Source organism: Lepidochelys olivacea (genome assembly GCF_965140295.1).
Source record: "Lepidochelys olivacea isolate rLepOli2 genome assembly, chromosome: 1".
Taxonomy (NCBI): Eukaryota; Metazoa; Chordata; order Testudines; family Cheloniidae; genus Lepidochelys; species Lepidochelys olivacea.
This window is the reverse complement of record NC_140411.1, coordinates 216221471-216235309: the sequence shown is the minus strand read 5'-3', so window position 1 is coordinate 216235309 and position 13839 is coordinate 216221471. Positions and strand designations below refer to the sequence as shown.

The following is a 13839-nucleotide window of genomic DNA, read 5'->3' as shown; positions in this document are numbered from 1 at the left end:
TCAGCCATCACTCACCAGGGACGGCAGGTTTGTATAATTTTTGGTAGTGCCCAGAATGGGTCCAAGTCCCCCCCTCCTCCACAAGGCTCTGGGAGGGAGTTTGGGTGCAGAAGGGGGTTTGGGGTGCAGGCTCTGGGACAGAGTTTGGGTAGAGGAGGGGTGCAGGCTCCGGTAGGGAGTTTGGGTGCTGGGTGTGGGCTCTGGGCTGGGACAGGGGGTTGGGATGAAGGAAGGATGCGGGGGTGGGAGGGGGGTTGGGTGTGGGACCAGGGTGTGGGGCTGAGCCAGGGATGAGGAGTTTGGGGTGCAGCAGGAAGGCTGCCCTGGGGCCGGGGTAGGGGGCCAGAGAGGAGGACTCCCCCAGCCCTCTTGGTGCCGGCAGCAGCAAGCTCTGGGGGAGAGAGGGGCCCCTCCCCCCAGCCTGACACTCACCCAAGCCCCCCGAGGCTATTGCTCAGGAGGTCCAGCCAAGATAAGCCCCTCCCCACTCGGAGTCACCTGCCGGGGGGGGGGGGGCTGCCATGCACCTCCTCCCTCCGCAGGCGCAGCAGCCGCCTTAGCCTGCCCCCAGTGCTGCTCCCTTGTAGCTGGCAGCGGCTGGTGAGGAAGTGCAGAGTGGAGCTGCAGGGGAAAGCCGCCCACTGCCCAGGGCAGGCAGGGACACTCCCGGGGAGGCACGCAGGGGCGACAGGCAGGGCCGGGGTGGCAGGCAGAGCTGAGGGAGAGACCTGGCCCAGAACATTGGTGGAGCTGGGACCCCAGGCCCTGAATTTGCTGGAGCCTGGGCACCACGGGCTCATACAACTAGCCACCCCTGCCACTCACCACAAAATAAGACACATTCCTGCATCAAGTGGTACGTTAATATAAAGAAAAGGAGTACTTGTGGCACCTTAGAGACTAACCAATTTATTTGAGCATGAGCTTTCGTGAGCTGTAGCTCACGAAAGCTCATGCTCAAATAAATTGGTTAGTCTCTAAGGTGCCACAAGTACTCCTTTTCTTTTTGCAAAGACAGACTAACACGGCTGTTACTCTGAAACCTACATTAATATAGCTATTTCTGCTGCATCCCTTAACATTCAGGGTATTTCATTCTATCAGAATACACAGGGTCCACTATTCTGCAGTTGGTTATGGCATAAAGCACCTGAGAGGTCCATCCATGGGGTGGAATGTTTACAAGTAATGTTACCCTTCATCTGATTGGGCCCTCAGTCAATAGAGGAGTTAGAGATGGAAAAGACTTATTTGGTAACACCTAATCCATCCACTTTCTTATCTCTAGGGCCAGTTCAAGATTGTGTCCTATAGCATATTCTCTTTTAAAAGGTTCAAGCAATGGCACTTCCAGCACTTCCTTGGAGGGGAATGGGAGTGGGGGGAGCGGGTAGGATGACTTCCAAAAATCCTCACGGTTAGGAAATGGTTCTTGATATCCACCTGTAATTTCCCTTCATTCATTTTCATCCAGTTTCCTCCCACTTGCATGCTTTGGAACCAAAGCAATCCCTTGCCACCTATGGTGTCCACCTCTTGTAAATCCTTGTAGACAGCTTTCATAGAATCATAGAATATCAGGTTTGGAAGGGACCTCAGGACGTCATCTAGTCCAACCTCCTGCTCAACGCACGACAAAACAACTTTCAGTCCCATCCACATAGTTGCTATTGCTGCAGGTCGGAGCCTTCTCTTCACATGTATGACTGGAAAAAGCAGCAAAAGTGGGGGTGTCATGGGTGACAAGACTTTTAACCACCCCCACCCTTCTCCCTGTGGTGGTACTGGAATGCTTCCTTGTCACAGATTTCATTCACTCAAAGCTGTACAACTTCATAACTGAGCACCACCTTGAGGCCACTCAGAATGATTGTTTCTGTTTGGTTGGTCCCCTTCAGTGCAGCCAATCATGATGTAGAGAGGCGTTTGAGTGGTGCAGGATATATTTCTCAATTCCGAGTTGGGAGTCCCTTCTGGATCCTAGTGTTTATTTCAGAATTTCCCACCCTCCTAACTACATTCTGCATTAAAAAAATTAGAGGAACTTTCCCAACACACACTCCATTCTGATTTCCAGAGGGGTCAGCCCCTTGTTTCCCCAAAGAGGGGCAAAGTCAGAGATCCACTCCTTCCCAGTACACAGAGGCATGCTTCAGAGCACAGTGTAGTCCCTGTCGAGACTCCTCAAATCAACGCCAGCCACATCAGCATATAGTTCAGGAACCACCAGCTCAGGCACCTGGAGCACCACTTGGTCATTGCTGCTCTTGGCTGCTGTTTGCAGGCGCTTGATCAGCTCTCTGGGTGGCGGCCGGTCTGTAGCACTCCACCGCCAGCAGGACTTCATGATACCATACCTGTAAGACAGAGGAGTGGTGCGAAGCCAGGAATGAGGCACAAGGACAAATTTATGCTACAAAGGAATCCCCACCCCTCAGTGAAAACTCTGGAGACCACACCTTGATCTCATCTACATACACAGCTAGCATAAGGGACCTTTGAAATCGCACACTTGCTAGTATTAGAATTCACCTATGAGAATGGAACGGGGGAGAAGGGGTAATGTTCATTAAGTCATACCACTTCCTTGATTATTGAGAGAGCTACCAGGACTCCTTGTTGAATATCCAGGGGCTCTTTTGTCCAGGACTGATGTCAGCACAGGAGGTACTGTCCCACTAAGATTATTCATTCATTTAGGGGAGAATTCAAGTTATTATCAAGGAGACTCCTGTACCATTTGGAAGACCTGATCACTGCTTTGACATTTCCTCTAATTTCTGAGAGTCAAGAAAACCAGGTTCAAATTGGGGTAGACCCAGATGGAACAACAGCACAGCAGGACAGATGGGGGATCAAAGTGACAAGAATAAACTTCAAGAGAAGGAAGGAGACCTTTGGGCAGTCAAAGTTTCATACAGTAGCATCCCAAAGAGATTAAAGAGATCTGTTAGAGCACATCATGTCCATCCTCCCATATCTCCTTAGCCAATAAATGATTGCTGCCTAGTCTATTCTCCAGGCTTTTTTTGAGTCCTAGTTTTAAGTGTTCCAAGTGACTGGCCTCCTCTGTTTCCTTCCTTCCTATAGTCTCATAGCATGTGATTTTTAAAGGTATTTAGGCACCTAACTCCCACTGAAATCTATGGGAGTTAGGCACCTACAAATCTTTTTTTAAAAATCTGTTCCATAGTCCCTCACTGTTATTTAATGTTCCTCAATATCCAACCTCAACTTTCCCTTTACTCACTTTCATTCAGTTTAGCACTTGCAATACTCTCTTTTACCAGTACCAGAGTAAATAACTTAGCTCCCTTATTATTTACATCCTACAAATATTCTAGTCCATTCTATCCCCCTCAGATATAAGAACATAAGAATGGCAAAACTGGATCAGGCCAATGGTCCTTCTAGCTCAGTATCCTGTCTTCTGACAGTGGCCAATGCCAGGTGCTTCAAAAGGAGTGAACAGAACAAGGCAACTGTCAAGTGATCCACCTCCTGTCGCTCAGTCCCAGCTTCTAGCAGTCAGAGTTTTAGGAGTTGCATCTCTGACCATCTTGGCTAATAGCCATTGATGGACCTATCCTCCATGAACTTACCTAATTATTTTTTTTAACCCAACCATATTTTTGGCTTTCATGATATCCCCTGGCAATGAGTTCCATAGTTTGACTGTGCATTGTGTAAAGAAGTAGTTCACTATGTTTGTTTTAAACATGCTGCCTATTTTCATTGGGTGACCCCTGGTTTTTGTGTTATGTGAAGGGGTAAATATCACTTCCTTATTCACTTTCTCCCCACCAGTCATGATTTTATAGACCTCCATTATATCCCCCCCTTAGTCAACTCTTTTCCAAGATGAACAGTACCAGTCTTTTTAATCTCTTCTAATATGGAAGCTGTTCTATACCCCGAAGCATTTCTGTTGCCTTTCTTTGTATTTTTTCCAGTTCTAATATATCTTTTCTGAGAAGAGGCGATCAGAACTGCACACAAAATTCAAGGTGTGGTCATACCAAGGATTTATATAGTGGAATTATGATATTTTCTGTCTTATATATCCCTTTCCTAATAGTTCCTAACCTCTCTATTCAAATCTTTCCTCCACTCCCTTAATCATTCTCAGAATTCCTCACTAGTCTGTCAACATCTTTCTGGTAGTGAAGTGCTCAGATATAGACTGAGACTGAAAAAAAGAAGAAAACCCTTAGCAAGTAGTAGCAAGGACAGTGTGTGATCTTTGAGGGTAGGTGTAAATACTGTAAGACAGTGGTGTGCAAACTGGGGGATTACCCCTCTGGGGAGGGGGGTGCAGGAGGTTCCCTGAGAGGAGCATAAAGAAACTTGTATCCCATGGGTCCCGCTGGACCTGCCGCCATAATAGCAGGAGCAGGGAACGGAGTGGGTATTGCAAGATGGGTGTGGAATTAATAAAATAGTCCTCCCATGCCACAAACAAAATGAATGCCCTGGCCAGCAGATGCCGTTCTCCAGCGCCCAGCTCTAAAGAGAGCACCATAACCAGCAACAGCACAAAAGTAGGGGATTACTTCAGATTACAAGTAATGGTGGGGTGGGGAGACAAATTCAATGAATGGTAAGAGGGATGCGACTGGAAAAATTTGCAAACCGTGGCTGTAAGAGCTTCTCCATGCAGCTCTGAGCTGGGAGCAGAGTATAAGCCCCACCACTCAGATCAGGTTAGAAGAAGAGGAAGCCTCTTACATAGCTGGCTGGCAGGTGGAGGGCCTCTTCATGACCTTCCTTCTCTGAAGGTGTTGTAGGATATGAGAAGGTGGCACCTCAGGAAACGGTGGAGCCCCTGGAAGAGAAAAATGAACAACAAAAGTTAAAATTATCAGAGAAAATGATTTCCAAGTTCCAGCTCCTACATGAGGCCTATCCTCTTTCCTACCACAAATAAACCAGTGAAGGTGTGATGCCATCTTTCCTTTCCCCTCAAAGAAATGCTGAGTGATGAATCATGAAAGGTTAACACCTGGTGGCTGGACAGGGTAATTGCACAGAGCAAAAGTAGCATCTGTAACTAGGTTAGGGTGGCCAATTGTCCAGGTTTTTCCAGGATGATTCCTTTAACGTCGCTGTCCCAGATTAAATGGTTCGGATGTCCCAGTTTTTTGCAGCTCAGAAGTGACAGCCCTAAACCACAGTGTGGAAATGTGCAGCATAAAGTAAGGTGAGGAATAAGGGTGACACACTGTGGCAACATACAGGAACTGCAGTCTTTTAATCACTTAAATTTTTTATTCTTTTTTGGTCTTTCCTATCTCTCTCTTCTTCCCATGTTTGTAAGGCCAGAAGAAGAGAGGCACATTTTTAGATACAGCATAAGTTGCATCCTTATTTGGGGAATACGAAGATAACTGCTGGAGAAGCCCCTCTAAAAATGTGCTTAATATCAGAAATGGAATCTGGAGTGATGAGATAGCACAGAGTTTAAAGAATGGGATATGGAACCTTTCATTTCTAGGGCAATGTTTCCAGAATAACTAGGAGGACTAGATGGCTCAGGAAGATTGTGGAATAGGAGGCAGAGCCTTTCTTTTTTAAGTTATCTGACACTAGGTGAGTAAACGTAGAAAGATATTCTCATCTGAAGGCTGTTCTGTTGTCTCTGTGAAATGAGTTGTAGAGGTCTCAGTCCAGTTCCTAGCAAACAGAAGTGACCACATGACATAAAAGACACCATGGCCATTTCCCACACACTCTTGATTCTGATGTTGCATGCAGCAGCAGTAGAATGTAGCCTATCTTTTTTTCTGTAGCCATACTGCCAATGTAATTCAGGCCCATAAGTCAAAATTTTCAACCTTGGGTGCCTAAGGTTAGGCACCAAAATCCATATTTATGCTCCTAAAAGGGCATCCTGATTTACTAAGGTAAATCCCATTGACAGGAAATCCAAAAGGAGTAGTGGATGATATACACCTTTGAAAAAAATCAAACTGTTTATTTAAACACCTAACTGTACACATTCAGGTTTGAGACTGTTAGCCTGAGCTGTCCCTTGACACTCCAGCCTTTCCCTAGGATTTTATTTTTTCTTCTTACCTAATGTGATCATCTCATACAGTAAGATTCCAAAGGACCATCTGTAAGAAAACACAGTGTCAGTTTCACTGGCAGGTCTTATTCCAATCTCTAGCCTGAAAGCAACTGAAAAAAGCAAGATAATAATTTAAACATATGATAACAATGAGGGTGAGCTGGGGAGGTGAGCAGAGGGAGGAAGGGGCAAGCCACCAGGTGGAGCTCCATGCTGGAAGCAAGGGTGAGCCCTACAGTGGAGTTTTGATCTGTGGATCAGAACACAGTGTTGTGTGAGGAATTGAAAGTGATAGATAAGGTTTGAAAGCTAGATATAGTTTCACCCCAGAACAAACCATACATGTCTGCCTTGATGCTGGGAGGTTTCATTAATAGCCGCTCTGGTGCCTGCCACTTGAGTGGCACAATCTGTCTGACACAGCTGGTGCCATAGGTGTGGGTTTCACACGCCAGACCCAGCCCACAGAGTTTGGCAGTGAAGTCAGACTGAATCAGGACATTTCTGGCTGCCACATCCCCATGGAAAAGTTTCTTCTGCTGGAGAAATTCCTAGCAAGTTGGAAAAAGGGGAAAAGTTAGTTGTTTTTCTCTTCAACTGACTGAAAAAATCAATTAATTTATGCCCTTTGCCCCCACCAATGATGCATGCACCACAGTGACCTGGGTCCCTGGCAGCCAGCCATGTGGTGAGTATACCTGGCACACCTACATAATATCACGAGGAGCTTTTATCAGAGGAATATTCTCATTGGTTAGACCAAGAAGTTCCAATACCACACAAAGATCTATCATGCTTCCTCAGCCCTTTGGCCTTTCATGCAAAATTCCTAAGGAAACTCACTTCAGCTACCACCACTGAAAGCAGCCACCTATAGTGAATATCCATCAGCAGGGTCCACACCTAATCCACCAAGGGGAGGTGGGGGTGGGAAAATCCACCAATAAAGGTCCTTGCTCCTACTGAAGGGAAAATCCACCAGTCAGGTGATACCCACTTCTACTGGATGGGAAAATCTGCCAAGGAGGACATTCTATTCCTAAAAGAGTGAAAATCACTAATTGAGAGACCTTCCTCTTCCACTGAGAGGGAACATCTGTTCTAACTAGTAAGAAGGGGGAGGGTGAATCCATCCAGTGGGGGAATCCAGTCCTGCTGAAATGGAAAATCCAACAGTGGGGAAACCCATTGCCTCCTATCTTTTCCCTGTTACTCTTGTGTGTGCTTCCCCCTTTCTTTGCTATAACATTTTCATTCATGAAACAGAAGGGCATTTTGGGTTTCTCTAATAATATTCTGTTCAGCATTATTATTGTATTTGTGAGATTCGCAAATCTTTTTCTAGCTGGGTTAAATATTTGTATTCCAGTAGTGCCTAAAGGCCGCAACTAAGATCAGGCCCCATTGTGCAAGGCACTGTACAAACACATAGTAAGAGAAACCCCTGCCCCAAAGAGTTTACAGTCTAAATAGAAATGCATTATTATCCCCATTTTACACACAGGTGACTGAGACACACAGAGCTTAAGTGACTTGCCTAAATTTGTGACAAAGCTGGCCATTGAACATTGATGTTTTGAGTTTTTGTCCAGTGCCTTAATCATACTACCATCCTTCCTCCATTTTTATCTCTTCTGTTTCTTGGGAACTTCCATTTTTAAACTACAGTTTTTCTACTTAAATGTCAGTTTGTGCTACTACAGCAGGTAAACAATACAGATGCTTGAATGAAAGTAATTCCTGGCCTGTTTCAAGGATTAATAGAAACAGGCAGTAACAGTGTCTTATCAAATCTAGGAGGAACTAAAACCATTTGTGCTTCCTATTTAAATCTAGCACACATAATTTTTAGTGGATTCTAAATTTGAAAGAATAGAGTTCCCCCAGGTTGGACTCTGACGTTAGAGTGGGTTTCTGTCTCTTTTTTTGTCTCTCCTATCATGGTAAATGAATCAAGATGTAGACTTACCAAGGCAGCTGCAACCTGCTGCCCAACTTTATATACCTGCCTCTCCGTGAAGTCATATGGGATACCATCCATGGTCATTACATCCTAGAGAAAGAGAAGCAGAAAGCACATCAAACAAATGCGACAGTAGAGAAAAAGAGGGGGAATTCTGCTTCTTTCTGATGAGATTCTGGTTTCAGCAAATGGCACCATATCCATCTAACCCTTGCATCCTCCCACAGGCACTTTGTCTGTACAAAGTGCAAGCTGGTCTCCATATTGGAAGAGAAGATTGAAGGTCTGGAGCAACAGATAGCAACCCTGCGTTGCATACGGGAAACTGAGGATTTCCTGGACGAAACTCAGGATAGGCTTCTAGGGGCACAAAGCTCTACAGATATAGAGCAGGTTGCACAGAGGAGCCAAGAGACCAGTGAAGAAGCTTGGCAACATGTGACCTCCAGAAGAGGTAAGCGGAATGTCCGGGTTCCAGTAACACAGACACAGGTAACTAACCGCTTTCATGTTCTCTCCACAGGTATCGTTGCGGAGAGTGGACCAGATGATATGTCTGGGGCGAGAAAGCAGAAGGAGACTCCGCTGGTTGGAAGGCATGAGATGCGCTGTCCTGAGGTTGGGGGTTCCACGACCACCACCCCCAAGAGGAGAAGGCGGGTGGTGGTGGTCGGGGACTCTCTCCTCCGGGGGACTGAGTCATCTATCTGCCGCCCTGACCGGGAAAACCGAGAAGTCTGCTGCTTGCCAGGGGCTAAGATTCGTGATGTGACGGAGAGACTGCCGAGACTCATCAAGCCCTCAGATCGCTACCCCTTCCTGCTTCTCCACGTGGGCACCAATGATACTGCCAAGAATGACCTTGAGCGGATCACTGCAGACTATGTGGCTCTAGGAAGAAGAATAAAGGAGTTGGAGGCGCAAGTGGTGTTCTCGTCCATCCTCCCCGTGGAAGGAAAAGGCCTAGGTAGGGAGCGTCGAATCGTGGAAGTCAACGAATGGCTACGCAGATGGTGTCGGAGAGAAGGCTTTGGATTCTTTGACCATGGGATGGTGTTCCATGAAGGAGGAGTGCTGGGTAGAGACGGGCTCCATCTTACGAAGAGAGGGAAGAGCATCTTTGCCAGCAGGCTGGCTAACCTAGTGAGGAGGGCTTTAAACTAGGTTCACCGGGGGAAGGAGACCAAAGCCCTGAGGTAAGTGGGAAAGCGGGATACCGGGAGGAAGCACAGGCAGGAATGTCTGTGAGGGGAGGGCTCCTGCCTCATACTGGCAATGAGGGGCGATCAACAGGTTATCTCAAGTGCTTATATACAAATGCACAAAGCCTTGGAAACAAGCAGGGAGAACTGGAGGTCCTGGTGATGTCAAGGAACTATGACGTGATCGGAATAACAGAGACTTGGTGGGATAACTCACATGACTGGAGTACTGTCATGGATGGTTATAAACTGTTCAGGAAGGACAGGCAGGGCAGAAAAGGTGGGGGAGTAGCACTGTATGTAAGGGAGCAGTATGACTGCTCAGAGCTCCGGTACGAAACTGCAGAAAAACCTGAGTGTCTCTGGATTAAGTTTAGAAGTGTGTGCAACAAGAGTGATGTAGTGGTGGGAGTCTGCTATAGACCACCGGACCAGGGGGATGAGGTGGATGAGGCTTTCTTCCGGCAGCTCACGGAAGCTACTAGATCGCATGCCCTGATTCTCATGGGTGACTTTAATTTTCCTGATATCTGCTGGGAGAGCAATACAGCGGTGCATAGACAATCCAGGAAGTTTTTGGAAAGCGTAGGGGACAATTTCCTGGCGCAAGTGCTAGAGGAGCCAACTAGGGGGGGTGCTTTTCTTGACCTGCTGCTCACAAACCGGGTAGAATTAGTGGGGGAAGCAAAAGTGGATGGGAATCTGGGAGGCAGTGACCATGAGTTGGTTGAGTTCAGGATCCTGACGCAGGGAACAAAGGTAAGCAGCAGGATACGGACCCTGGACTTCAGGAAAGCAGACTTCGACTCCCTCAGGGAACGGATGGCCAGGATCCCCTGGGGGACTAACTTGAAGGGGAAAGGAGTCCAGGAGAGCTGGCTGTATTTCAAGGAATCCCTGTTGAGGTTACAGGGACAAACCATCCCGATGAGTCGAAAGAATAGTAAATATGGCAGGCGACCAACTTGGCTTAATGGTGAAATCCTAGCGGATCTTAAACATAAAAAAGAAGCTTACAAGAAGTGGAAGGTTGGACATATGACCAGGGAAGAGTATAAAAATATTGCTCGGGCATGTAGGAATGTTATCAGGAGGGCCAAATCGCACCTGGAGCTGCAGCTAGCCAGAGATGTCAAGAGTAACAAGAAGGGTTTCTTCAGGTATGTTGGCAACAAGAAGAAAGCCAAGGAATGTGTGGGCCCCTTACTGAATGAGGGAGGCAACCTAGTGACAGAGGATGTGGAAAAAGCTAATGTACTCAATGCTTTTTTTGCCTCTGTTTTCACTAACAAGGTCAGCTCCCAGACTGCTGCGCTGGGCATCACAAAATGCGGAAGAGATGGCCAGCCCTCTGTGGAGATAGAGGCGGTTAGGGACTATTTAGAAAAGCTGGACGTGCACAAGTCCATGGGGCCGGACGAGTTGCATCCGAGAGTGCTGAAGGAATTGGCGGCTGTGATTGCAGAGCCACTGGCCATTATCTTTGAAAACTCGTGGCGAACCGGGGAAGTCCCGGATGACTGGAAAAAGGCTAATGTAGTGCCAATCTTTAAAAAAGGGAAGAAGGAAGATCCTGGGAACTACAGGCCAGTCAGCCTCACCTCAGTCCCTGGAAAAATCATGGAGCAGGTCCTCAAAGAATCAATCCTGAAGCACTTGCATGAGAGGAAAGTGATCAGGAACAGCCAGCATGGATTCACCAAGGGAAGGTCATGCCTGACTAATCTAATCGCCTTTTATGATGAGATTACTGGTTCTGTGGATGAAGGGAAAGCAGTGGATGTATTGTTTCTTGACTTTAGCAAAGCTTTTGACACGGTCTCCCATAGTATTCTTGTCAGCAAGTTAAGGAAGTATGGGCTGGATGAATGCACTATAAGGTGGGTAGAAAGCTGGCTAAATTGTCGGGCTCAAAGGGTAGTGATCAATGCCTCCATGTCTAGTTGGCAGCCGGTATCCAGTGGAGTGCCCCAGGGGTCGGTCCTGGGGCCGGTTTTATTCAATATCTTCATAAATGATCTGGAGGATGGTGTGGATTGCACTCTCAGCAAATTTGCGGATGATACTAAACTGGGAGGAGTGGTAGATACGCTGGAGGGGAGGGATAGGATACAGAAGGACCTAGACAAATTGGAGGATTGGGCCAAAAGGAATCTGATGAGGTTCAATAAGGATAAGTGCAGGGTCCTGCACTTAGGACGGAAGAACCCAATGCACAGCTACAGACTAGGGACCGAATGGCTAGGCAGCAGTTCTGCAGAAAAGGACCTAGGGGTGACAGTGGACGAGAAGCTGGATATGAGTCAGCAGTGTGCCCTTGTTGCCAAGAAGGCCAATGGCATTTTGGGATGTATAAGTAGGGGCATAGCGAGCAGATCGAGGGACGTGATCGTTCCCCTCTATTCGACATTGGTGAGGCCTCATCTGGAGTACTGTGTCCAGTTTTGGGCCCCACACTTCAAGAAGGATGTGGATAAATTGGAGAGAGTCCAGCGAAGGGCAACAAAAATGATTAGGGGACTGGAACACATGAGTTATGAGGAGAGGCTGAGGGAGCTGGGATTGTTTAGCCTGCAGAAGAGAAGAATGAGGGGGGATTTGATAGCTGCTTTCAACTACCTGAAAGGGGGTTCCAAAGAGGATGGCTCTAGACTGTTCTCAATGGTAGCAGATGACAGAACGAGGAGTAATGCTCTCAAGTTGCAGTGGGGGAGGTTTAGATTGGATATTAGGAAAAACTTTTTCACTAAGAGGGTGGTGAAACACTGGAATGCGTTACCTAGGGAGGTGGTAGAATCTCCTTCCTTAGAGGTTTTTAAGGTCAGGCTTGACAAAGCCCTGGCTGGGATGATTTAACTGGGAATTGGTCCTGCTTTGAGCAGGGGGTTGGACTAGATGACCTTCTGGGGTCCCTTCCAACCCTGATATTCTATGATTCTATGATTCTATGATCATTCTCCTTACGTGCCCCATAGCAAATTGGCATTATTGGCCCTGCTTGAGATAGTTATTCTTTATAAGCATTTATAATGCTCAGGTACTGCATCAAACACAAACATGGAAGAGGTAAAAAGGTGAACGGTTAGACAATTGAAGGGTAGGTGGTACGTTGGAGGAATGGATGGTTGGTGGGGCAGGTGAGTGATATAGTGGGGATAGCTTGTGGGTAAGCAGCAAGAAAGGGGAAGTGTGACAGGAGGTGAATGACTAGGTAGAAATATACATACATAAAAAAGCAAGAGTTGTATTGTGAATGGATGGATGGTTAGAGAAGCCTAAGGATGGATGGATTAAAAGAACCACACATGATAAAGATATCTTCTTAAATAGATGTATGTAAGAGACATGGACAGAGGTGAAGGATAGACATGATAATTGGTCTGGCATTCACTTCCTCAGACTCACCCTGCGGCAGGTCCACAAGAAATTCAGGAGGTCCCCATGGGACATATCCTCCAGGATCATATAAAGGGGCAGCTGGACTACACAACATCCTATCAGTTCAACCATGTTATCATGATGACCAAGGGACTGATGGAACTTAATCCTTCCCAGGAAATCCTTCACCTCACTGGGTCCAGCAGTGTCTGAAAGTACCAGAGAAAAAGACAGCATCACCACAGGGAGGCAAAGAAGAGAAAAGATCATATTCAATATTCTCAACACAGAATCAAAGAATGATAGGACTGGATGGGACCTCAAGAGGTCATCTAGTCCAGTCCCCTGCATTCATGGCAGGACTAAGCATTATTAGACCATGCAATACAACCTCCTTTAACATGCATATATACTGCTTGTGACTAAACCCTGCTAAGACCAAAGTTTAACCATGACTAGCTGACATAATGATTAACACTACTTGTGCTTGCCTACAGTGAATGCAAATTCATGGTCAGCATCTTGTCATCTCACACCTTTACAGGTATATTCAAATATGATCAAATTCTGTAGTGAAGTCAAGGCCATAGAGAGAGATTGAGAGGGTACACAGACAGAGAGGAATCACTGGGGGGATGCACACAGGAAAGCAGGGAGCAGTAGCTCACAGCAGAGAAAGGGGAAGCCCCTTGTGCAACTGCTAAGAAAGAAAACGGACTCAGAGCTAGAGAATGGGGAATTTCTAGTGGATTCACACAAGTGGGAAACAGAGAAGTGTATAAAAATGGAGCACTCCTGCCACCTCTGTTACCCTGTAAGGCTTTCAGGATGACTGTCTTAGTTTTCCCAGGGTTCCCAGTCTCCAATTCTGCTCTGTAGATTCCCCCAAAACTGCCATTGTGTATCAGCTTCGAGGACCCTGGTATGAGTCTGTCTCGTGGTATTTCCAGCTCCTTCAGAGTTAAGGCTGCAGATCTCAGTAGACTCTCCACAGTTGTCTCACTCAGCTGGATGTAGGTGTTCTCTGACTCACTGTGTTCCTTCTGGTTCTTGTCCTCTGCTGGCAATGGGGCAACAGCTGTTGCAAAAATAAAAGCCAAATGATATATAAGTGTTTGGGGGATGAATTTTCCTCCTTTACATTTTGCCACTGGCTATGAACTGTTCCCTTAGGCTCATGCTCTATTTTGATTTTCAGAATCATGGCTGGGGAAGTGTTATTTGGT

At 46.6% G+C, this 13839-nt stretch overlaps 1 protein-coding gene across 1 annotated transcript in view; it reads right to left on the bottom strand.

Moving 5' to 3' along the window:
* Positions 1-1687: 1687 nt before the first annotated feature.
* Positions 1688-13839, bottom strand: part of STYK1 (serine/threonine/tyrosine kinase 1) — a 29393-nt gene continuing 17241 nt past the window's right edge. Inside the window, exons 3-9 of the mRNA XM_084618600.1 lie at positions 13425-13691; positions 12641-12822; positions 8040-8123; positions 6413-6621; positions 6076-6116; positions 4729-4825; positions 1688-2357 (exon numbers count right to left, since the gene is read on the bottom strand). Coding sequence (XP_084474726.1) covers positions 2153-2357; positions 4729-4825; positions 6076-6116; positions 6413-6621; positions 8040-8123; positions 12641-12822; positions 13425-13691 — 1085 coding nt within the window. The 3' untranslated portion in view covers positions 1688-2152. The remainder of the gene's footprint in view (positions 2358-4728; positions 4826-6075; positions 6117-6412; positions 6622-8039; positions 8124-12640; positions 12823-13424; positions 13692-13839) is intronic.